The sequence below is a fragment of the Babylonia areolata genome, chromosome 16, assembly GCF_041734735.1.
Source record: "Babylonia areolata isolate BAREFJ2019XMU chromosome 16, ASM4173473v1, whole genome shotgun sequence".
Classification (NCBI taxonomy): domain Eukaryota; kingdom Metazoa; phylum Mollusca; class Gastropoda; order Neogastropoda; family Buccinidae; genus Babylonia; species Babylonia areolata.
The window spans coordinates 6348831-6372729 of NC_134891.1; the positions used below are offsets into that span (position 1 = coordinate 6348831).

The 23899-nt window shown below is 44.0% G+C and overlaps 1 protein-coding gene across 1 annotated transcript in view; it reads right to left on the minus strand.

Moving 5' to 3' along the window:
* Positions 1–5122: 5122 nt before the first annotated feature.
* LOC143290740 (uncharacterized) overlaps positions 5123–23899 on the minus strand; it is a 36177-nt gene continuing 17400 nt past the window's right edge. Inside the window, exon 4 of the mRNA XM_076600255.1 lies at positions 5123–5700. Within this exon, the coding sequence (XP_076456370.1) occupies positions 5123–5700 (578 nt within the window). The remainder of the gene's footprint in view (positions 5701–23899) is intronic.

Genomic DNA, 23899 nt, shown 5'->3' on the forward strand with positions numbered 1-23899 from the left:
TGATGCATAATTCGCTACATTTGGCCTGCTTTGAACTGCAAAAATAGAAAAAAATAATAATAAAGGAAGCAGAAACGAGATACACATCGATCCAAAGCACTGAGGTGACTTGACAATCTACATTCACCCCCCCTCCCTCCTGTAAAATTGTGTGTGTTTGTGTGCGTGCGTGTGTGCGTGCATGCGTGTGTGTGTCTGTGTGTGTGTCTGTGTGTGTGTGTGTGTGTGTGCATGCGTGTGTGTGTGTGTGTGTCTGTGTGTGTGTGTCTGTGTGTGTGCGCGCACGTGTGCTTATAGACAGACGTTCTTCTAGACAGCACAATGCACAAAATTGATTTAAACTGACTGCGTAAAACACGAACAAGAACCAAACCAACGACAGCGACAAAAATCGGAAACGAAAACGACGACAACAAAACGGCTTCAACGACATAAGAACTTTGACAACAGCAACAATAGATAAGAAGATCATCGGAAAGAATAGCCAGAATAAGGTTGACGACGTCAATGCGCCATAACCACTATAAAAGTGCAGTATCAACTGTGATAACAAGAACGGCGACCAAAGCGACAACAACAACAACCACTTTAATCTTGAGAACCGAAACAAAGTTATCAAGAACAGTCATACCAAACACGCACACACACACGCACACACACACACACACACACACACACAACACACACACACACACACACACATGCACACACACGCGCGCGCGTGCACACACACACACACACACACACACACACATATCAGGATAACCAGTCCACAGTTACGAAGTAAAATAACAGTATTATATTCTCTTATTGTGCTTCATGTTCAAAATTATGAAATGGTAAGATTATATTTCTGACTTGTTGTGTATGTGCGTATGTTAATACCTGTATGTAAATTATACATGCTATTGTGTGGATAATATGCCAGTTCTGTTCTTTTCTTCATTTTGCCATGATACTTCCTCAGTTATTGTTTGTAGACTGTGTTATTAACGTTTTTGTTGTTTGCTGCTGTTGTTGTTGTTGTTGTTTTGTTGCCTAATTTTCTATTTGTTTCTTGTTGTTTTGATGTAGTTTTCCCATACTGTCATTGGGAAGTGAAAATATCTGCGTTTTTCCTCATCTACATTTACCTTTTACTGTTGCTAATAATTATCGTTACTGTTATCGTTATCATGACTATGATTGTGATTATGATGATCGTTATGATGATTATTATCATCATTGTCATATCGTTATTATCATTGGGATTCATTAGTGGAGACTGCTGAATCTCATGTTATTCACTTTGCTTCTCTGTAAGTTGTCTTGTATATGTATCTATCTTACATTTCATGGAAACAGAAACGTCTCAGACGGGAAAAAAGGTTTTAAAAAAGTGCGTGCGTGCGTGCGTGCGTGCGTGTGTGTGTGTGTGTGTGTGCATGTGTGTGTGTGCATGTGTGTGTGTGTCTGTGTGTGTGTTTGTGTGTGTGTGTCTGTGTGAGGGAGAGAAATGCATACATGCATGACAAAAATATGGGCCTCATCATCGATCCGTGTAGACCACCTGTCAGCTTTCAAGACACGGGAGAATGAGCATGTGGCATTTGGTTTCAGATTGATCCATAATTTGCAAAATTTCACCTGCTTTGAACTGAAAAACAGTAGAAAAAAAATCATATAAAAAAAACAACAACAGAAACGAATAATGCATAGACCCAACACCTTAAGCGAGAAGTCTGATTTCACAACACTTCGTAACCAACAGTAAACGATAGACGCCCAACCACGCTATAACATATCCCAAGCAATCGAAAATTGAAACAAACAATTATATGTAAGAGGTGATCAATTAATTAATTTAAAACATTTTCTGGTCTTCTTGCCCCATACGTTGGGCAAAACGCCCCTATGCGAGGGGCAAAGCGCCTAGTGTGGACGTATTTTCCCAACATTCCGGGCGTTTTGCCCCCTCGATGTCATTACAAACTTATTACACAAAAAAGGTGTAAATCGGATTGCATTTAGATTGTAATTGGCCTGCTTCAGTGAATTGGCAATGCTTATAGCTTTATTCATTACTCTCTCTGTCTCTGTTAGTGTCTTACTGTCCGATTCTGTAAACATTATCCACATCGTGGGAATTTGTTCTCAAAGCCATCAGCCACAAAATTCAGACAAGTGACACTCAAGACAAAACACTAAAAGAATCCAGACACAAGCACGTCACGTTCATGTTCGTGCGCGAACCTTACTCACGTCTCCTATCTGCCAATGTTGATAAAAAAAATTTCACCAAATTCGAACAACTGGAAGTTGCATGGAAAGTACATCGTGAGAAACTTCCGGCCAAACTCGACATGGAGAACATGTGGGCATGACGTCACTTTCCCAGAATTCATCAAGTACTTCATTCACATGGAAAAAACAAGACAACATGAAAATCCACACTTCATGCCCATGTACAGACTATGCCCAGTATGTTCCTGGCCGCATGCTTACATTGGTCAAATTGAAACTTTGAGTGAAGACATGCCATTCATTCTGAAAGAGATACAGTCACCTGCTGGCTACGAAAGAGATTTTGAACCACACAACACTGGCATATGTGCACACAGGGATCTCACAGCTGATGCTTTCCAGTGTATTTCTATCAATGCAGCTTGCAGGCACATTTGGAAAAAGTGGCAAGTAAGAGGACTCATTAGCAAAACTCGGGTGTTTCCACTAACTGTTTGAACAGATGAGAGTTATTTTGACATGTACAAATAATTTGGACATTTTGATGCTGTTTTCGTTTTACGTAAATATTGCCTGTCATAGAATGTGTACAGTTATGGAGATGTTATACAATAAATGTTTTATAATGAGCATCCATCACAAAGCTGGCATTTTTGTTATGGTTTCTCATGTTTTTGCTTATCTATTTACCATTATTTTCTTTTGTTTTAGTAGCATGCAGTACTAAAGGCATTCATTTTGAAGAGGTGTGTTAACTGAAAGCACACATATTTCCCACAGTAGACAGATAAAAACAACTATGTAAACCAGCTATTCCAAGTGAGTTTCATGTATTTCGAATATGGAACAGGACAACAGGATTTTTTTTTCTAGATTCCATTAAAGTTACCAGTCACAGACATCAACTTCAATAAAGTGACCTAAAAATCAGTTTTGTCTATCATTTGTTTGTGTGTCACCAAAAAGGATCTATCACGTCATCTCAATACTCTCAATTCTCTAATCACTGATAATCGAAATTATTTATCCTGATACTCACTGGTACCCTGACAGGCACAGTTGGCTACCACATTATGGGAACAACGTAAATACAGACTATTTTAAACATTACAAATTTGTGCTTGAGTGATGGAGCAATGGAATAGAATAGAATCTACTAAATGCTGTCAGCAAACACGAAAGCAAGAATTACGTGGGAACCTGCAATGAGGTATTAGAGAGATTGTGCACACGCTTTCGTCGGGAACATTTCGTCAATTGCAGAGGAAATAAAAAGAAAAAAAAAAGGTCGTATGACGTCATGGACAGCTCACCATTGTAACTAGTTTTTCCGGATATGCACCGCCTCTCTTCCGACAACTTTTCCGCGGAGATCTACCACATCATTTTATTCGCACAGACTGAACCAATGAACAAAAAGTATGTCGTCAAAAAGATCTTTGGAACTGAAGACATATACAGCATTTTAAAAGAAAGCAACGCGGAAGTTCATTACTTTAAACACAATACAATGCTACGTCGAAGTAACATAGCAGTATTTTCATCACAAACAACTTCGTCTGGAGAATAACAACTTCTGGTTCAGCCCCCCACCCACCCTTCATTTTCTTTCTCATATTTTACTTTCCCCCCATGACGCTTAAATATGTCAGCTTCTTGTGACTATGGTTGAGTTTGAGTTTTGTCCTCATATTTCTTGCAAATTGTTCTTTAAGGGTGTGAGGCCTATGCTAGTTTCAGTGGTAGCTATATCTCATATCATTGTTGATTCGTGGCCTTTCTTCATCACTCTTGTTGAGTTCTTTTTTTCCCATCAACAATCTGAACATTTCTGGTTCGTATTCATCAAAAAAATCGTGACCTCTCGTTACTGTTCATCAAACGTTGATACACTCATGTCCCTGTTCGTGATGGGCTTATGCATCTCTGTTCCTGATTATTTCATTTTATTTTTCTTATGATATAAAATGAGATTTCAAAACAAAAAAAAACAAAAAACCGAAAAAAACACCCAAAACCGTTCGAGTCGTCCTCTATCTGCCCATCAGCCATGCACGTATTGTTTCTTCTCTTCGTCAGAAACCAGCTGTCTCACCGTAACCCCTTGCTCTTGTAAATAAATGACTAGTTCTCCCTGATAAAACAAATTGAAATAGAATACAATAAATGAGATATTTTTCACCTTTGCTAGATAAATGAATATACCATTATATAGCCCCCCCCCCCCCCCCCCCCCCCCCCCCCCCCCCCCATTCCTATGTCCTTTATAGTCAAACTTTCACGCCCTCTTTTGACTTCTGATGATTAAAAGCTCACACCAGACTCCATCTGTTTATCAAATTTCTAACTTCTCTACATTCTATTAATAAAGAGTCATTGTCCTTTTCATTTCTTTTTAACCACGCACACCTGCTGCTGTTAATCAACAGCTAATACACTGTCATTTTGTTGATCAAAAGCCCGTGTCCTCTTCTGTCCATTTGAGTCTGTTCCCTCTTGCTGTGGTTCATTAAAATCCAGGCACTTTCCCATCTTTTGATCTTAAATTCATTCTCCTTCTTCTCCTTCATCATCTTCTTCTCCTTTTTCTTCTTCTCCTCCTTCTTCTCATTCTTCCCTATCTTTTTTTCTTCGTCTGTTTATCAAAAGTCCGTAACTTCTTGCTTCTGTTAATTAAAAAAAATAAAAATAAAAATCCCGTCGTGCTCTGATTAATCTAAAGTCCATCGTGTTTGTCACTTTTTGCAGTGTTTGCAGCAACAGAAAGTGGAAATATGAATAATACAATACCTAACTCTGAGAATCGACAGAAATGATCGATGCATCTGCATGATAGTTTGGATTGAAACAGAGGTAACGATTTGGTGGAGTCCACGACGTGCTCTCTTGTCGTTCCTGATCAAAAGTCCATGCCCTCTTGCTCCTGTAGTCTCCGCACCATCTTCTGCCTCTGCAGTGTCACGTGACGGGAAGTGGACGGGGAGGGAGGAGGAGGCTCGATGTACTGGGGGGTCGGTAAAGATGGCGGAGAATAGGTGGGCGGTTGGTTCCTTGGCGGCGACAGAGACTTGTAGTCGTCAAAATCCGGCGCCGGGGTCACTTTCACGGGAGGGGACTCCGCCTTCGCCGTACCCGGTGTCTTCGCGCTCTCCGCCATCACGACCCCGCCGATCGCCATGGAAACCACGCCTACCCCGGCGGCGGACGGCAGCATAACGTTCAGTGACCCGTCACTGTCGGGATCGGGATCGGGATCCGGATCCTCGCTGGCTGCGGGTCCCTCGGCTGCAGTGGCTTCCGTGGTGGTGTTCGTGGTGGAGGGGTTCGATTCTGAGGCAAAGTCAGCCTCTTGACTGGAGTCACCTGGCTGAGGCGCTGCTTCTGCATTTGCTGGGACTTCCGCATCCTCCGGTATAGGAGTAACGTTGGATGTTGCCATGACGACTGGACCTTGCAGGGGCTTTCCTTTTTCTGTGTCTGCAACAGAGAAGAAGATGGTTTTGATTTTGTTTGATTTTTTCAAATGTGTTACACACGTACTGATTTTTTTTTTTTTTTTTTTTAAATAATAATTTTAACGTAGTGATTCTTTAAAGAGACAGGGTCATGGTCTATGGCGATTTTCAGACCACTGGAGAATTCCATGCATACATGACTTATAGAGGCGCGTCACTTGATCTGTGCTCTCGAAGTTAATGGGCTCTCCGAAATTTCGAGCAACAAAGACGATTGAGAGACGCAAAATGTGCGAAACAGCAGGCTTCGGGTTTGTTTTTGTTTTGTTTTTTTGTTTTCGTCGTTTCGTTTCCGATTTTTGTCGCTGTCGTTGTTTTGGTTCTTGTTCGTGTTTTACGCAGTCAGTTTAAATCAATTTTGTGCATTGTACTGTCTGGAAGAACATACACACCGCGCGAGACAACTAGCACACACCACTTAAAACTATCAAACGTATGTCTGGTGGCCAGGCAAGTTTCCTGCGCGGATTTTTGAAGCAAGAAATGCAAGCTATAAGATGAAGGGTTTACTACGCGGAACTAATCCTCCACGGATCTAAACCATTGACCAAACTGAAGAACAAAACTCCAGCGTAACAAGCGTGAAATACCCAAACAGATCCTTTGCCCAATTTCATGATAAAATGTAGCGGCAAGATTTTTCCCTTAAAAGAGTGATTTTTTGTCCGTGTTGCAAAATTTCATCTTGGAAGTGTCGTCGGCTCTACTTACGGCACCATGGCTGGTGGTTGGAATCTAAACGGGCAGTGCGCCACATGTACTGAAAAGATGCAAAAGGCCCCTAGGGTGGTGGGGAAGGGAAGAACAAGGAGTCAGAAAAAAGAAACAACCCAAATCAAATTCGAACAATAAAACAAAAAAAGAGAACGAAATACGTCAACATAAAAGATGATGTTGTATTCTAAAACAAATTCGCAACACGTCTGCCTGTTCCAGTGTGTGTGTAGTGACAGATTACCAATGCTTTGATTTGTTATTTTGTCTGTGAGGATGACATTCAAACTAAAACCTTTGTCGGTCTACAGATAAATGACGCTAAGTGTCTTGTACCACCAGAGTTGAAAATTAATTCAATCAAAGGGAACCAGTGCAATCTGACGCGTCCGAACCTTAATCATGTTAAGCAGCGTTCCGATGATCGCTCATCACATATGCTGTTTCCGAAAATCAGCTTAATGATCGTGAGGAAACGATTTGTTAGGTATTGCCGTGGAATGCCGTTCTTCGATATTTGTCCATACGTGTTATTGTTCTTGTCTGACCAGTCATTTAAAACAATTTTGCAGTTGTACAGTACTGAAAAAAAAAAAAAGCGCGAAAAAAAACACACATGACCACACACTACAAAGGACGATATGAAGAATTAAAGAAAAAAAAAGAGACAAAAATAGTCCCGTGAGGTAGGAGATTTGGTTAACACCTGCACTAGCTAATACAAGAACTAAAGCATGAATTAAAACACGAAACTAACCTCTTCAAGCCTCAATCCGACCTGAAAAGGCACTATGAACTCGAACTGAAATAAAAAGCTACAAGCTAACAAAAGACAGTGACAATCACCAGCCAAGACGTACCACAATTCCCAACGGGACCCGCAGCTCTTCGGTGCCACGGACGCAACCAAGGAGCAACGAGCCCAAGAACATTCCTTCAGATAATGAATGTGACATTTTGTTGTCCCCTCTTGTTTTATAACTATTCAATGCAGAAGCCAGTCGCATTACTGGACACACCGATTTTCTGGTGAAGTCAAGTGTACAGAACAGTCATTGTGGACGTGACACGCTAATTGCAAACTTCATTAACATCACAAACAACGTTCAAAACGCCATTCAAGTTTGTTAAGAATAAAGAACAGAAGTGCCAAAGCACATCAATACTCCAGTTCCTGACAAAGTATCAAAACAAATTCGATATCAACAACACAAAAAAAAGAAAACGAAATAAACGAACAGGTGCTCCAGAATTCATATAGAGAAAAATATCAGAATCATCTCCACACCCCTCCTGCCCCTTTCAGTTCGCCCCCGCACAACATCCCCCAACCAACAGCACCGCACACTAACTCAACGTGTGAGAAAACAAGGCACACTCAAAGACTGATCGACAACTTACTGGAAAGACGACCCTGTAAAAGCACATCGAAGAGTTATAAAAGATTAAGATTCCATCCCGACATTCAAGTGACTACTCGTATCTCGACCGATTCCTGATCCCATTGTGAATCAAGGCCAGATGCAATGGCAAAAGACGCAACTACAGCATGCAATTCGCTCATCACATCAGCTAAGAAAATTTCCCGCAAACATCCAAACGCCAAAATGATCGTCAGCAAGGAAAAAATCATTTGCTTAGAGTATTGCACAAGTATGGAATGCACTATCTGTCGAAACTAAACTTGCACAAAATACTAATGTGTTAAAAAAAAATATCCTTGGCATGACCATCAATTTAAAAGAAAAAAAAAACTTTGACGAGTGAATTACAGTACATATATAAAAAAAAAAAAAACAAAAAACATGTGTATCCCACAAATAAAAGGAGACCGATATTGAAGGGGACATTAAAAAAAAAAAAAAAAAAAAAAAAGGCCGTGAGGCCTAGGCAGCCAAATGCCAGTCCCTACACTACTACTACTACTACTACTAAGATTGCTCCCACCAAAGATGAAAAATTAGAAAACAAAAGCAACCTCTTCAATGCCTCATTATCTGTCGACCTGCAAAACAACAGTGAAATAACACTTATATCAACTGAAAATCTTAAAACCAGCTACAACTACATATAAGACAGGATCCACCCCAGCCAGAGAGGTACCACAATGTTCTTGCAGGTCACATCGGGAGACACCTGCAGGACCTCTTCTGGGAGCCCCCACGGCGACCTGCAAGGCCAAGGAGCAACAGGATGACCTCAAGCCCCCAACATCCTTCCCGTTACAGCCATATGTACATTGCTGAACATCAGAACCCGTGGTTGAACCGCTACGAACTGTTGTATAAATATTAATGAAAAGTCCGTCAGCTATGTAACTCTGACAGCACCGATTTCTGCTGGTGAAGTCTATTTAGTTTGTACTGAATCCATCATTTGTGGACGTGAACGCTAATTGAAACTTCAATAATTCATCACAAGAAACAGTTGCAACTTACGTTTCAAATTTGTTAAAAGAATATGATGTTAACATGAAAGAGTTAGCTGCAAAACCACATCATACTCCTGTTCCTTTTGGGGAAATGTTGAAAGCAGATTTTGATATCAGTTATTCTAAAACAAAAAAGGGAGAAAACATCAATATCACGACAGGTGCTTCCAGAATTCATATAGCAGAAAAATATCAGAATCATCTCCCACCCCCCTCGCTCCCTTTCCCTCCCCCCCCCCCCCCCCCCCCCTCCCCCCACCCACCCACACACGCACACGCACACACGCACACGTGTGGGAAAACCAAGGCACACTCAACAGGACATGACGACAACTTAACTAGGAAAGACCGACCCTGTAAAAGCATGTGGAGTTATAAAGGATGAACTGTATTTTCTGGACAGTGTAGTGCGTACTCGGATCTCGCCTACTTGTGATAGTTCACTCCCAGTCTTTGAATCAAGGCCAGATGGCATTGGCAACACAATAATCCAAACTCCGAGTTCTCTGTTGCCCACCAGAACTACCAAAATATATGCATGAGTGCTCTAAAGTTCGTAATCCATAACTGTCTTGTGGAATATCATGCATGTGCTCACAACTAATTGCTTTTGCTTTTTATTTGTTTGTTGTGTTTAGTTGTTGTTTTTTGTAGTTTCCATAATTTCTCAGATGGGTTTTTACGACAATTAAATGAGTTCTGAGTTCACACACACACACACACACACACACACACACACACACACACACACACATACATATGCAAGCACGCATCCACAGAGAGAGAGAGAGAGATCACGAGCAACATATATGTATGTATATGTGTGTGTGTGTGTGTGTGGACGGACAAAGATTTTCAAAGAAATCAAAACACGAGTAATACTCTTCGAACGCCGAATTTAATCCTAACACAAAACCAAAATAATTCTAATGAGATGAAATGACTCACGGTGCAAACTAGAATATAATCATGACAATTGATACATTTCACAGAAGTTTTTGGTTTGTTAGTTTGTTTTTAATCCAGCAACATTAGTGTCCCCAGTGCTGCATTTCCAATGGAAATGAAGCATCATACACTGATGTATAAGAAGCAAGCACACTGGAACTTGTATTAGTGAAATAAATATCAGAAAAAGAGAGGCAAGGCCTTCAAGACTCACTTGTGATACACTTTTAATAAAATTAATCGTTAAAATGTGTTCTGTAATTGCTATTATAAAGCTTCGGGTATATATATATATATATATATATATATATATATAAAACTGAAAATGCCTGAACGCAGATTCGAACCTGGCATGTTTGAGTGTGAAGAAATTGTCTTACTCACTACACTATTGCGGAACCATGAATGACGTCAAAAAATAATATTTAGGCATGCTTTTTTTAAAGGGTGATAAATTGTTTGCGGCATTCCAAGTGATAACGCTGTTTAGATCATATCATTTTGGTGTATCTAGGGCATTTAATTGTTCTTTTAGTGCAATTAAGAATTCTTTAAAGTCTGCGGTAAAGGAAACGTGGCTATCGCCGCAACCACACTGCAACATTTAGCCGTTTTTCTCTGGATCTGGATAGATATACAAGTTTAGTTCCAAGCGCCGGGAAAGTACGACAAGGTCAGTTCAATTTCTCTTTTATATTCATTCTATCTAACTGAGTACCCACTTTAAAATATTCATATGCAGTCGATGATGTAGTATGTGTCACTGCATGTGTTCTGTCCAGAATTTGTATTTCTTTCCATTTAATTGCGAACATGAAAATCGAGGTCACGCCGTGGTTCACGAAGCATCGGCAACGCTACTGCAACTGAGATGCGGTTATATGGTGTTTTCGGAATCCGGAAATGGCCTCAACGAAATAACGGGAAACGGCTTAATTCGGGAGACTTAAGAACTCTTACTGGTATGATTGTGAAGATATTTTTCCAACGATTTTTAAGCCAAAGCTGGTATTGACGGACAAATTTCCAGAGAAAATGGCAATGTTAAGTTTACTACACACACACACACACACATACACACACACACAACCGAACACGGGTTAAAACATAGACTCACTTTGTTCACACAAGTGAGTCACAAAAATTGACAAAGTAGAAAAGTGTATGGCGAGGTGCATAGTATATATAATCAATGAAATGAAAGTTTGGTTTAACTCTCTCTCTCTCTCTCTCTCTCTCTCTCTCTCTCTCTCTCTTACACGCAGATGTGCACTTTAAAAAGACATACGCATATAAATAATGACTTTCACAACACAACTGACAAAAAAAATATATGTATATCCAACAACAAATATAATTGAAAGTGCTCTTTTTTTTACACAAATGAACAAAAGGCGTTGATGAATTTCCAACAACGAATAATATTGAAAGTGTTCTTTTTTCTATAAATAAACAAACGGCGTTGATGAATTTGTTAATCAATCGATCGATCAGATCGATTGTTTGATGGACACACAGAAGACAGAAGAAAACAAGAAAACAAAAACAACTACGCAATGTGTATTTCTCATCATCTGAACACATCTGGTAAAATGTTTTCCTCATTGTACAAAAAGGAAGCAAAATCACGCCGAAAGCCCTAATCTAGGTACCGGCGTTATGCAGGCAGCCTATTTTACCCTCACTCTCACCCTTGTTAAATGATAAATAACTGGGTCAAATCGTGCGCTGAGTTCGATAGGAAAAACAAATTAAACTGCACGCAGGGGGAAAAAAAAAGGGGGGGGGGGGGTGGCGCTGCAGTGTAGCGACGCGCTCTCCCTGGGGAGAGCAGCCCGAATTTCACACAGTGAAAAATCTGTTGTGATAAAAAGAAATACAAAATACCAATACAAAATACAAAACTAAAACAAGAGGCAACGGCATCCAAGAACAATTCGACTGCTGGAAAAATTATCGACGTTGACAGTCATCATCATCATCACAGGAATGTGGTAGACAGTCGAGGAAATGTCGTTGTTGTTGACAATAATTATAATCATCGACACCATCACAATAACCAGAAGAAGCGAAACAGGAATTCACACACACACACACACACACACACACACAGATACTGATCGATAGATACAGGCCATGATATTTTCGTTTTCTATTGAGCTTTAAAAAAAAAAAAAAAAACAACAAAAAAAAACCCCACCAATTTGTGGTAGGAGGAGGTGAGTTTCTTCCCTTCGTTGCCTGCCTTGTAGAAAATGAAGACATCAGAGCCGGAACACACACACACACATAGTCACGCACGCACACACACACACACACACACACACACACATATGTGTGTGTGTGTGTGTACACATGTGAGCAAGAAAAACATGCACGCTGCTTCTCTGTTACCCTCGTTGATAAAGAGTTTGTCTTGTCTTGTCCTCTTTAAAAACAACAACAACAACAGTCGAACAAAGAGAAGGCACCACAAAGGTATGGGTATAAGCAAACTTAGGGAGACTGGACATTAACAGCTAATTGTCATTCGCTCCTCAGGTGGTGTTGCACTCATGCTGGGGTCGAAGTAATGAGCATGTTTCTAATTAAATCATGTAGAAAGATCAACAGACACAAATGAAAGCTAGATCAAAATAAAAGAACAAAACAGTCTCGAAATAATGTGATGGGGAAGGGGAATAACACAAGTCTGCATAATTTCAGAAGTCTAAGCCTTCATCATCCCTGGCTGTATTGAACAAAGCAAGTCTGCCCAACATGTCTGCTTTGTCCTCTCTTTGTCCGTACTCTCCTTGGGTGATCTTTTTCTTCTTCGGCAGCTCCATGGACTGGCGATGCTTTTCTCCCAGACTTTTGTAGTCATCAAAGTCTGATGGCCCTGTTGGTGCTGGAGCCACTTTGCTCCTCCGGAAGAGGCCCTTTCGAACTTTGGCACCTTCCGGTCCGTTTTCATTGGCTGATTCCGGGACAGCGCCCCCTTCAACCTGTCCAACGTCATCTCCAGAACATTCTCCGTCACTGACATCGTCATTGTCCGGGTTATTTGTGTCTGTAGTATCGAGACCCAGAGACGTGCTGGGCTTAGCTGCAGGAGCTACAGTAATGCTCGTGGGTCGTGGAGCAGCTGGCGGAGGTCTGAGGAGAGTCGATGGTTCTCCTGTCCCTGACACAGATTTGTTGGGGATTCTGCCCATGAGGTCGCCCCTATCTCCACCTCTACCACTGGGTCCATAACCACCTATCCCAGTCTGTCTATTCCCCGCTCCTGCATAGGGAGTGCGGCTGCTGTTTGGTTGTCCAATGCTAGATTTGTTTCTGTTCGCAAAGGCGGATACAGCAGCTAATGAACCCTTGGGGATGCTTGTCCAGCTGTTTCCAGTGGGACTTACTGCGGCATCGGCGTTCCCCCCGTGCAGAAGAGCTCTTCTGGCTCTGTCTTGTGCGACACGATCCAGAAGATTGTCAGAACCTCTGTGATCCCCAGCCTGAGAAGAATTTCTCCTGTAAGGGTCTGAGCTGGTGTTTTGGTTACTGAAATGAGGTTGTGATCCCTTCTGAGCTGGCTGAGAACTGTTGTTAAGGGGGAAGGTTGATTTGGGACCATGTGGAGAGTAGTTTTTAGGCGTGTAAAGAGGTGTGCTGTTTCCCTGTTGGTTGCCACCGCTACCTGAACTACCGCTGTTTCCTGCTGAAATACCAGCTGAAGGTCCACCTGAGCTGCTATGTAATGAACCTGGCATTTTATTCGGCGTGAACATGCTGGGTCGTGTGCCATTGTTGCTGCCTTTAGCATCCATTACTTTAGCTCCCAGCGTCTCTTTGCCAGACGTGACCTCATCCATTCCACTGTTGTTTCCGGCAGGCGGTTTGCTAGAGGCAGTTCCTGCATCGGGTGAAATTGTCAATCCACCAACAATCCCAGCCGAGGATGGACCAGAATGTGAAGAATCATTTCCTTTGTCAGGTGGGGTAGATTTGTTGGGCATGGGATCTCCATTGGCAATGTTTTCAACACCTTCATCTTCATCATCATATACGTCAGACTCATTGTTGTTATATTGTTGTTCATTGACCTGAGCTAGACTGGCACCAAAGTCGAATGGTTTCTTTCTCTTTTTACTGAAAGCTTTGGCTGCCACTGCAACAGCTGCAGGCACTGCAACACTTGGCCTGTTGTTGTTGTTGCTGGTCTCATCATTACCAGTGTTGTTTCTATCATCATGCCTGTCTTTGGCAGCGTTAGTCTGATTTGAGGAGTCTTCAGCAAACTCATCATCATGATAATTGTCACCGTCATACGCGTTGTCAAACTCGTCAACATCTTCGTTACACTGATCATCATCATCTTCATTGCTCTGATTCTTTTGGTAATCCTTATTCCCTGTTTTGGAAGAATCTGCTTTACTTCCTCCAAACACGCCCTTCTTTTTGTTTTCCTTTTCTTTTGTTGCAGGCCTCTTAGAAGTTCCTTGATTTTTGCTACCTTTTTCATCTTTATTGTCCCGTTTGGAGGAGTTCTTTTCAGACCCTCCAAAGAAACCATTCTTTTTCTCTTCCTTTTTCTGCACAGTAGCAGGCCGGCCGACAGAACCCTTATTGGGATCCTGGGAATCAGAACTATTGTGGCTGCTTTGACTCGTGCCCAAAATATTTCTTTTGTCCCCTGCATCTTCATATCTTTGTGCGTCATAGCCATCATCACCAGCATCATCGTCTTGGTCATCGTAATCCAAGTGATCATTGTTATTGTTGTTGGATGCCACTTGCTGAATGTTGGCTTTGAAATCGAAGGGTTTCTTCTTCTTCTTGCCGAATGCCATGGATGTAGGGAGAGAGGTCATGGCAGAATTTCTTCCATTATTTGCATCATCATTTGTATCTCTGTGGCTTGCATCTTTGCTTTTCTGTTTTGCAGGCTGTGAAGTGGTATTTTGACGTGGATCATCATACTTGTCTTTGGTTTCATTGTCATCATAATGACCACCATCATCGTAAGTGTCTTCATCAAACTCTTCGTTTTCATTGTGTCCATTTTCATCATTCTCTGGATACTCGTTTTCATTGATTCTTTGATCAGCACTTCTGTCCTTCCTTTCTTCTTTAGGGGGATCTTTGTCCTTTTTCCGACCAAAGAAACTAAACAGCCCTTTCTTCTTATCCTTCTTTTCACTGTTGGAAGATGAATTTGTAGTGCTGTTTGTGGAGGTTGGTGCTGTGTCTTTTGTTACACTTGTGACTTGAGGACGAGGTGTATCTCCGCTGTTGCTAGCAGTACTTGTACTAGCACGTGGACCATCAGTACCACGCACATTGCTACCAGCTGCATGGGTTGTTCCACTGTGCTTGATTCCAGCTTGTTCAGAGTTACTGTCATAGGTGCTATTTTCTGAACCAGTAGGATTTGTGTTTCTTTGTCCAGAATTACCACCATCATTTTTGCCAACAGAACCAGCAGTGCTACCATAGCTGTTGTGTTCTTCTCCGCGACTGCTGCCATGCTTGTTATTCTGACCCAAGTTGCTACTGAGACTGTTAGTGTTCTGACCAGAACGATACCCTGTGGCCACGGGTCTGTCACTAAATCTGTTCCTTGGTGGAGCATTTCTGTCCGTACCCCCACCACCAAATCTGCCTCCAGCGTTCATGAAAGCATTCTTACTCCGCAGGTTTCTTTCAGTGCCTCCGTGTTCTGAGCCTCTGCCTGACATGGAACTGCTAGAGTAGGGGTCAGAATTTCGCGATGGCGCCATGGAACTTGAATTCAGCAGCATAGCTCTGCGTGCTGTGTCACTTGCCATACGGTTGAGAAGCTGGTCAGTGTCGTTTTGCTGAGCATTGTTGGGGTTTCCTGCCCTGTTGTTGGGGTCCGGCCCGTTTCCAGTATTGGCATCCCCAAAGGACGACGTATTGTAGCTGTTCTTTCCAGGATCAACATTTCTGGCATAACTGTTCCCAGGAGGACCGGTGTTGCCTCCATGGCTGTTGCCACCGGGACCAGCATTGCCACCAGGACCAGCATTGCCAGCATAGCTGTTGCCACCAGGACCAGCATTGCCAGCATAGCTGTTGCCACCAGGACCAGCATTGCCAGCATAGCTGTTGCCACCAGGACCAGTGTTGCCACCATACTTGTTGCCACCAGGACCAGTATTGCCACCGTAGCTGTTGCCACCAGGACCAGCATTACCAGCATAGTTGTTGGCAGCACGACTGGCATTGCCACCATAGCTGTTGCCACCAGGACCAGCATTATTGCCAGCAGGACCAGAATTACCACCATACTTGTTGTCAGCAGGACCAGAATTGCCACCATACTTGTTGCCAGCAGGACCAGTGTTGCCACCATACTTGTTGCCACCAGGACCAGTATTGCCACCGTAGTTGTTGCCACCAGGACCAGCATTGCCACCATACCTGTTGCCATCAGGACCAGCATTGCCACCTTGGTTGTTGCCACCAGGACCAGTGTTGCCACCATACTTGTTGCTACCAGGACCAGTGTTGCCACTGTAGCTGTTGCCACCAGGACCAGCATTACCAGCATAGTTGTTGGCAGCATGACTGGCATTGCCACCATAGCTGTTGCCACCAGGACCAGCATTATTGCCAGCAGGACCAGCATTACCACCAGGACCAGCATTGCCAGCATAGCTGTTGCCACCAGGACCAGCATTACCACCAGGACCAGCATTGCCACCATACCTGTTGCCACCAGGACCAGTGTTGCCACCATACTTGTTGCCACCAGGACCAGCATTGCCACCATACCTGTTGCCACCAGGACCAGTGTTGCCACCATACTTGTTGCCACCAGGACCAGTATTGCCACCGTAGCTGTTGCCACCAGGACCAGCATTACCAGCATAGTTGTTGGCAGCACGACTGGCATTGCCACCATAGCTGTTGCCACCAGGACCAGCATTATTGCCAGCAGGACCAGAATTACCACCATACTTGTTGTCAGCAGGACCAGAATTGCCACCATACTTGTTGCCAGCAGGACCAGTGTTGCCACCATACTTGTTGCCAGCAGGACCAGAATTACCACCATACTTGTTGTCAGCAGGACCAGAATTGCCACCATACTTGTTGCCAGCAGGACCAGCATTGGCATCATGCTTGCCAGCTGTACCAGCATTGCCACCATTATTGGTGGTGGGGCCTGCACTGTTGCCACGGCTGTTGCCAGCAGGACCTGAGTCACGACCATACCTGTTTCCTCCTTGACCCCCAGTGTTACCTCCAGTGGTGGCACTGTGGCCATCACTGCTCCTGTTTGGTCCAGCAGTGGTTTTATACTTGTCATCACCATGACCAGAATTTCCACCGTAACCATTTCTCAGAGGACTGTCATTGTGACCGTTCCCTCCAGGACCAGAGTTGCCTCCAACACTGTTGCCACCTGAACTCGAGTTGCCGTCACCATGTCTGGCGCTGTTGACTGAGGTGCTATTGTTTGTGTTATTTTTGCCATTGTAGTTTTTACCACCAAGATCAGAAGTGGCGTTGTTGCTGCTACTTGATGGTTTAGTGGAGCTTCTGTTGTCCTTGCTACCTTTGTCAGGTGCGCTGCCATTTGAAGTGTTTGTTGCATTGCCAGCGATCTTTCCTGTCTGGTCTCTGCTGTCTGGATTCTTGTCTTTTCCGTACTTCCCTTCATTATTCTCGGATTCACTGTAATTTCCTGTGTGTTCTTCATTTACGCTGTCCTGGTCATCTGCGGTGTCATCATGTTCATCACCATAGTCGTAGTTTCTTGAATCTGCAGCTTCTAAGTTAGCTTTGAAGTCAAAAGGCTTTTTCTTTTTCTTGCCAAACGCCATGGCAGCGGCCACAGCTGTCATTGCGGTACTGGCTTCTCGACTGTGGTCATCTTTGGTTCGTTCAGCATTGTTTTTACTGGAGTTTTGGGTGTCTGATTCCTTTCTGTTTTTATTTTGAGGGTCTTTTGTCACATCACGATTATCATTTGTGTCTTGCTCTTCTTCACAGTTCTCATTTTCACCACCATTGCTAGTAGTATTGTAATCGTCATTCCTTGCATCTGAGTCATCATATTCACAATCACCATTGTCTTTGTCACCTGGAGATGGGGTGTTTTCAGTTTGTGTGTTTGCTGCAGAATCTTTTTTCTTGTCTTTCTTTCGACTGAAGAAACTAAACAGGCCTTTTTTCGTCTCTTTCTTTTCGTTGCCTGTTGGATTTGCTGCAGCTTTTGGAGCATCAGCCCCAGAACCGTTTTCTGGTCCAGATGAAACACTACTGGTGTTCGTGTCTGAAGTCTTTCCGCCACTGAAGTCGTTTCCATTACTACGAGGGCCACTTCCACTTGGGGTGTTGGAACTGTTGCTTTGGTTACCAGTTGACGCTGTTATGTCCTTGCCAGTGGCACCAGTAGAATTGTCAAAGTTCCCACCTTTTCTGTCAACATGATTGGAAGTCCTACCCACGATATTGTCACCAGGAACAGTTTTGTCACTGGAACCTGGGTTACCAGTGGAGTTGTTGCTACCTTTTCCATTTTTGTTGTGGCTATTGCTGTCTGTACCTCTCACTGCAGGTGAGCCTGCGTGTGGACTTCTGTCAGTCATGGCGCCTCTCCCTCTGGCGTCTGTCCCGAGTTCAGAGTTTCTGTCATGACTTCTGTCTGATACAGCACCATTCTGTCCGCCGCGAGTGAATGGCTGTGGTGCACGTGCATTGCCAGACGACCCTGCATTGTGCAGAAGGGCTCTCTTGGCATTGTCAGCTGCGACACGATCAAACAGTTGCTCCGTTGCTCTGTCAGAGCCTGATCCAGTATTATTGTTGCTGCTGCTGCCGCTTGAACCTGCTGTGTCGCCATACCTGTTGCCTCCTGTACCTGGCATCTTGCCAGTGTTGTTACCACTCGAGCTGTTATCCCCATTCTTGTTGTTGTTGTGGATGGCGTTTCCAGTATGTGAGTTACCTTGGGAACCAGTACTAAAGTTATTACTTGGACCGGAAGTTTTGCCACCATAGCTGGTGCTGCCTGAGCCAGATTGGTTGCCACGGTTATTCCCGCCATGAGCGTTATAGTGGTTTCCACCAGGACCAGAACTGGAGACACTGTTATTGCCGTTTTTAGGGACAGAATTGTTGCCACCGTAGTTGTTTTTGCCGTGACTACTTTTATTGTCACCATATTTGTTGCCACCAGGACCAGAATCGTTGGGACCAGATTTTTTGTCACCGTATTTGTTGCCACCAGCTCCAGAACCGTTGTCGCTAGGACCAGGGTTGTTGCCACTGGAACCAGAATTGTTGCCACCATAGTTGTTGTCAAGACTGTCTTTGTTGTTACCATATTTGCTGCCAGCATGTCCAGAACTGTTGCCGCCAGGACCAGATTTGTTGCCACCATAACTGTTGTCACTGGGACCAGATTTGTTGCCACCAGGACCAGATTTGTTGCCACCATAACTGTTGTCACTGGGACCAGAATTGTTGCCACCAGGACCAGATTTGTTGCCACCATAACTGTTGTCACTGGGACCAGATTTGTTGCCACCATAACTGTTGTCACTGGGACCAGATTTGTTGCCACCATAACTGTTGTCACTGGGACCAGATTTGTTGCCACCAGGACCAGAATTGTTGCCACCAGGACCAGATTTGTTGCCACCATAACTGTTGTCACTGGGACCAGAATTATTGCCACCAGGACCAGATTTGTTGCCACCATAACTGTTGCCTGTAGGTCCAGATTTTCTGTCTTCATGATGGCCACCAGCAGAAGTTGGGTTGTTACCTCCATAACTGTTGGCACCAGCTCCATCAGAACGTTCCTTGCTGCCTGCAGGACTGGACATGTTATTGTAAGCTTTGTCATTTGATCCTGTTTTATTAGCATTGTTGCTGATGGCACCAGTCTTGCCACCTGAGCTTCCTCCGTATGTAAGTGGATTACCAGTTTTGTCAACTTTGTCCTGTCCTTGCTTATAACCGTTGTTACTTGTACCAGAGTTCCCGCCATTTTCTTCATCGTGGTAATTTTCTTCCCCGTTGGAGTAGTCACCATCGTCATAATTATTGTCGTAATTTCTCGAGTCTGTTGCTTTCAGGTTTGCTTTGAAATCAAACGGCTTCTTCTTTTTCTTGCCAAATGCCATGGATGCAGCAACTGCTGTCATAAGAGCATCGGCTGCCCGCTTGGATTCCTCATTGCTGCTTTCATCTTGTGAGTTGTTTTCGTTTGGTTTCTGAGAATCTTTGTTGATCCTGTTGAGAGCTGATTTCTTGATACTGTCCAGTCCTTTCCTGTCTCTCTCATGTTCATCAAAAGCTTCATTCTCCTCATTCGCTTCGTTTTCCTCAAACCCACCATCATTTTCATAACCATCGTCTTCATCAAAGCCGTCGTGAGGTACACATTCGCCATTCTCGTCATCGTCTTTTTCGCTCTTCTGAGCATCAGATTCGTTTCTGTTCTGTTTATCATTTGAAGGTGTCTTGTTCTTGTTACGAGAAAAAAGACTGAAAAGACCTTTCTTCTTGTCTTTCTTCTCAACTGGCGCTGCTTTACCTCCAGCCGCTGTTTCCACTGGACCAGCGTTCTTGGACTGCGCTTCATTGGCCATGTTTGTGTTTCCTTTTACGCTGCTGCCTGACCTGCCCCCTGTCCCTGAAGATTCATTTCGATTGCTGTCTCCCTGACCTCCAACGTTGCTTCTATGGTTGTTGCCACCATGACCGGAATTGTTACCATAGTTGTTGCCAGGAGGACCAGCATTTCTTCCATGGTTGTTGCCACCAGGACCAGTCTCGTTTCCATAGTTGTTGCCAGGAGGACCAGCATTGTTTCCATAGTTGTTGCCAACAGGACCAGCGTTGTTTCCATAGTTGTTGCCACCAGGACCAGATTTGTTCCCACCAGGACCAGATTTGTTGCCACCATAACTGTTGTCACTGGGACCAGATTTGTTGCCACCAGGACCAGATTTGTTGCCACCAGGACCAGTTTTGTTGCCACCATAACTGTTGTCACTGGGACCAGATTTGTTGCCACCAGGACCAGATTTGTTGCCACCATAACTGTTGTCACTGGGACCAGATTTGTTGCCACCATAACTGTTGCCACCAGGACCAGATTTGTTGCCACCATAACTGTTGTCACTGGGACCAGATTTGTTGCCACCAGGACCAGATTTGTTGCCACCATAACTGTTGTCACTGGGACCAGATTTGTTGCCACCAGGACCAGATTTGTTGCCACCATAACTGTTGTCACTGGGATCAGATTTGTTGCCACCATAACTGTTGTCACTGGGACCAGATTTGTTGCCACCAGGACCAGATTTGTTGCCACCATAACTGTTGTCACTGGGATCAGATTTGTTGCCACCATAACTGTTGTCGCTGGGACCAGATTTGTTGCCACCAAGACCAGACTTGTTGCCACCATAACTGTTGTCACTGGGACCAGATTTGTTGCCACCATAACTGTTGTCACTGGGACCAGATTTGTTGCCACCATAACTGTTGTCACCAGGACCAGATTTGTTGCCACCATAACTGTTGTCACTGGGACCAGATTTGTTGCCACCAGGACCAGATTTGTTGCCACCATAACTGTTGTCACTGGGATCAGATTTGTTGCCACCATAACTGTTGTCACTGGGACCAGATTTGTTGCCACCAAGACCAGACTTGTTGCCACCATAACTGTTGTCACTGGGACCAGATTTGTTGCCACCATAACTGTCGTCACTGGGACCAGATTTGTTCCCACTATAACTGTTGTCACTGGGGCCAGATTTGTTGCCACCAGGACCAGATTTGTTGCCACCATAACTGTTGCCTGTAGGTCCAGATTTTCTGTCTTCATGATGGCCACCAGCAGAAGTTGGGTTGTTACCTCCATAACTGTTGGCACCAGCTCCATCAGAACGTTCCTTGCTGCCCGCAGGACTGGACATGTTATTGTAAGCTTTGTCATTTGATCCTGTTTTATTAGCATTGTTGCTGATGGCACCAGTCTTGCCACCTGAGCTTCCTCCGTATGTAAGTGGATTACCAGTTTTGTCAACGTTGTCCTGTCCTTGCTTATAACCGTTGTTACTTGTACCAGAGTTCCCGCCATTTTCTTCATCGTGGTAATTTTCTTCCCCGTTGGAGTAGTCACCATCGTCATAATTATTGTCGTAATTTCTCGAGTCTGTTGCTTTCAGGTTTGCTTTGAAATCAAACGGCTTCTTCTTTTTCTTACCAAATGCCATGGATGCAGCAACTGCTGTCATAACAGCATCAGCTGCCCGCTTGGATTCCTCATTGTTGCTTTCATCTTGTGAGTTGTTTTCGTTTGGTTTCTGAGAATCTTTGTTGATCCTGTTGAGAGCTGATTTCTTGATACTGTCCAGTCCTTTCCTGTCACTCTCATTTTCATCAAAAGCTTCATTCTCCTCATTCGCTTCATTTTCCTCAAACCCACCATCATCTTCATAACCATCGTCTTCATCAAAGCCTTCATGAGGTACACATTCGCCATTCTCGTCATCATCTTTTTCGCTCTTCTGAGCATCAGATTCGTTTCTGTTCTGTTTATCACTTGAAGGTGTCTTGTTCTTGTTACGAGAAAAAAGACTGAAAAGACCTTTCTTCTTGTCTTTCTTCTCAACTGGCGCTGCTTTACCTCCAGCCGCTGTTTCCACTGGACCAGCGTTCTCGGACTGTGCTTCATTGACCATGTTTGTGTTTCCTTTTACGCTGCTGCCTGACCTGCCCCCTGTCCCTGAAGATTCAATTTGATTGCTGTCTCCCTGACGTCCAACGTTGCTTCCATGATTGTTGCCACCTGGACCGGCATTGTTTCCATAGTTGTTGCCAGGAGGACCAGCGTTGTTTCCATAGTTGTTGCCAGGAGGACCAGCATTGTTTCCATGGTTGTTGCCACCAGCACCAGTGTTGTTTCCATAGTTGTTGCCACCAGGACCAGCATTGTTTCTATAGTTGTTGCCACCAGGACCAGAATTGTTTCTATAGTTGTTGCCACCAGGACCAGTGTTGTTTCCATAGTTGTTGCCACCAGGACCAGCATTGTTTCCATAGTTGTTGCCACCAGGACCAGTGTTGTTTCCATAGTTGTTGCCACCAGGACCAGCATTGTTTCCATAGTTGTTGCCACCAGGACCAGTGTTGCTTCCATAGTTGTTGCCACCAGGACCAGCGTTGTTTCCATAGTTGTTGCCACCAGGACCAGCATTGTTTCCATAGTTGTTGCCACCAGGACCAGTGTTCTTTCCATAATTGTTGCCACCAGGACCAGCGTTGTTTCCATAGTTGTTGCCACCAGGACCAGCATTGTTTCCATAGTTGTTGCCACCAGGACCAGTGTTCTTTCCATAATTGTTGCCACCAGGACCAGTGTTGTTTCCATAGTTGTTGCCACCAGCACCAGTGTTGTTTCCATAGTTGTTGCCACTTGGACCAGCATTTTTTCCATAGTTGTTGCCATTAGGACCACCGTTGTTTCCATAGTTGTTGCCATTAGGACCAGCACTTTTTCCATAGTTGTTGCCATTAGGACCACCGTTGTTTCCATAGTTGTTGCCATTTGGACCAGCATTGTTTCCATAGTTGTTGCCACCAGGACCAGTGTTGTTTCCATAGTTGTTGCCACCAGGACCAGTGTTGTTTCCATAGTTGTTGCCATTTGGACCAACACTGTTTCCATAGTTGTTGCCACCAGGACCAGTGTTGTTTCTGTAGTTGTTGCCACCAGGACCATCTTTGTTTCTGTTGTTGCTGCCATTTGGACCAGCATTGTTTCCATAGTTGTTGCCACCAGGACCATTATTGCCAGCATAGCGGTTATCGGCAGGACCACTCCCACCACGAGCATACCTGTCGCTGTGAGGACCATCGTTACCTCCGTAACTGTCGCCTCTTTGGCCTGTGGTCCTGCTGCGATCGGCGCCATTACCCACAACACCAGAGTTGCCGCCGGACGCACTTGGCTGCTCCCCACGCTGCCCGAAGTCAGAGTGCCGGCGACCGCCTCTCTCAGTCACGGCTCCTCTGGGGTCAGGCCCGGGACCAGGATTTC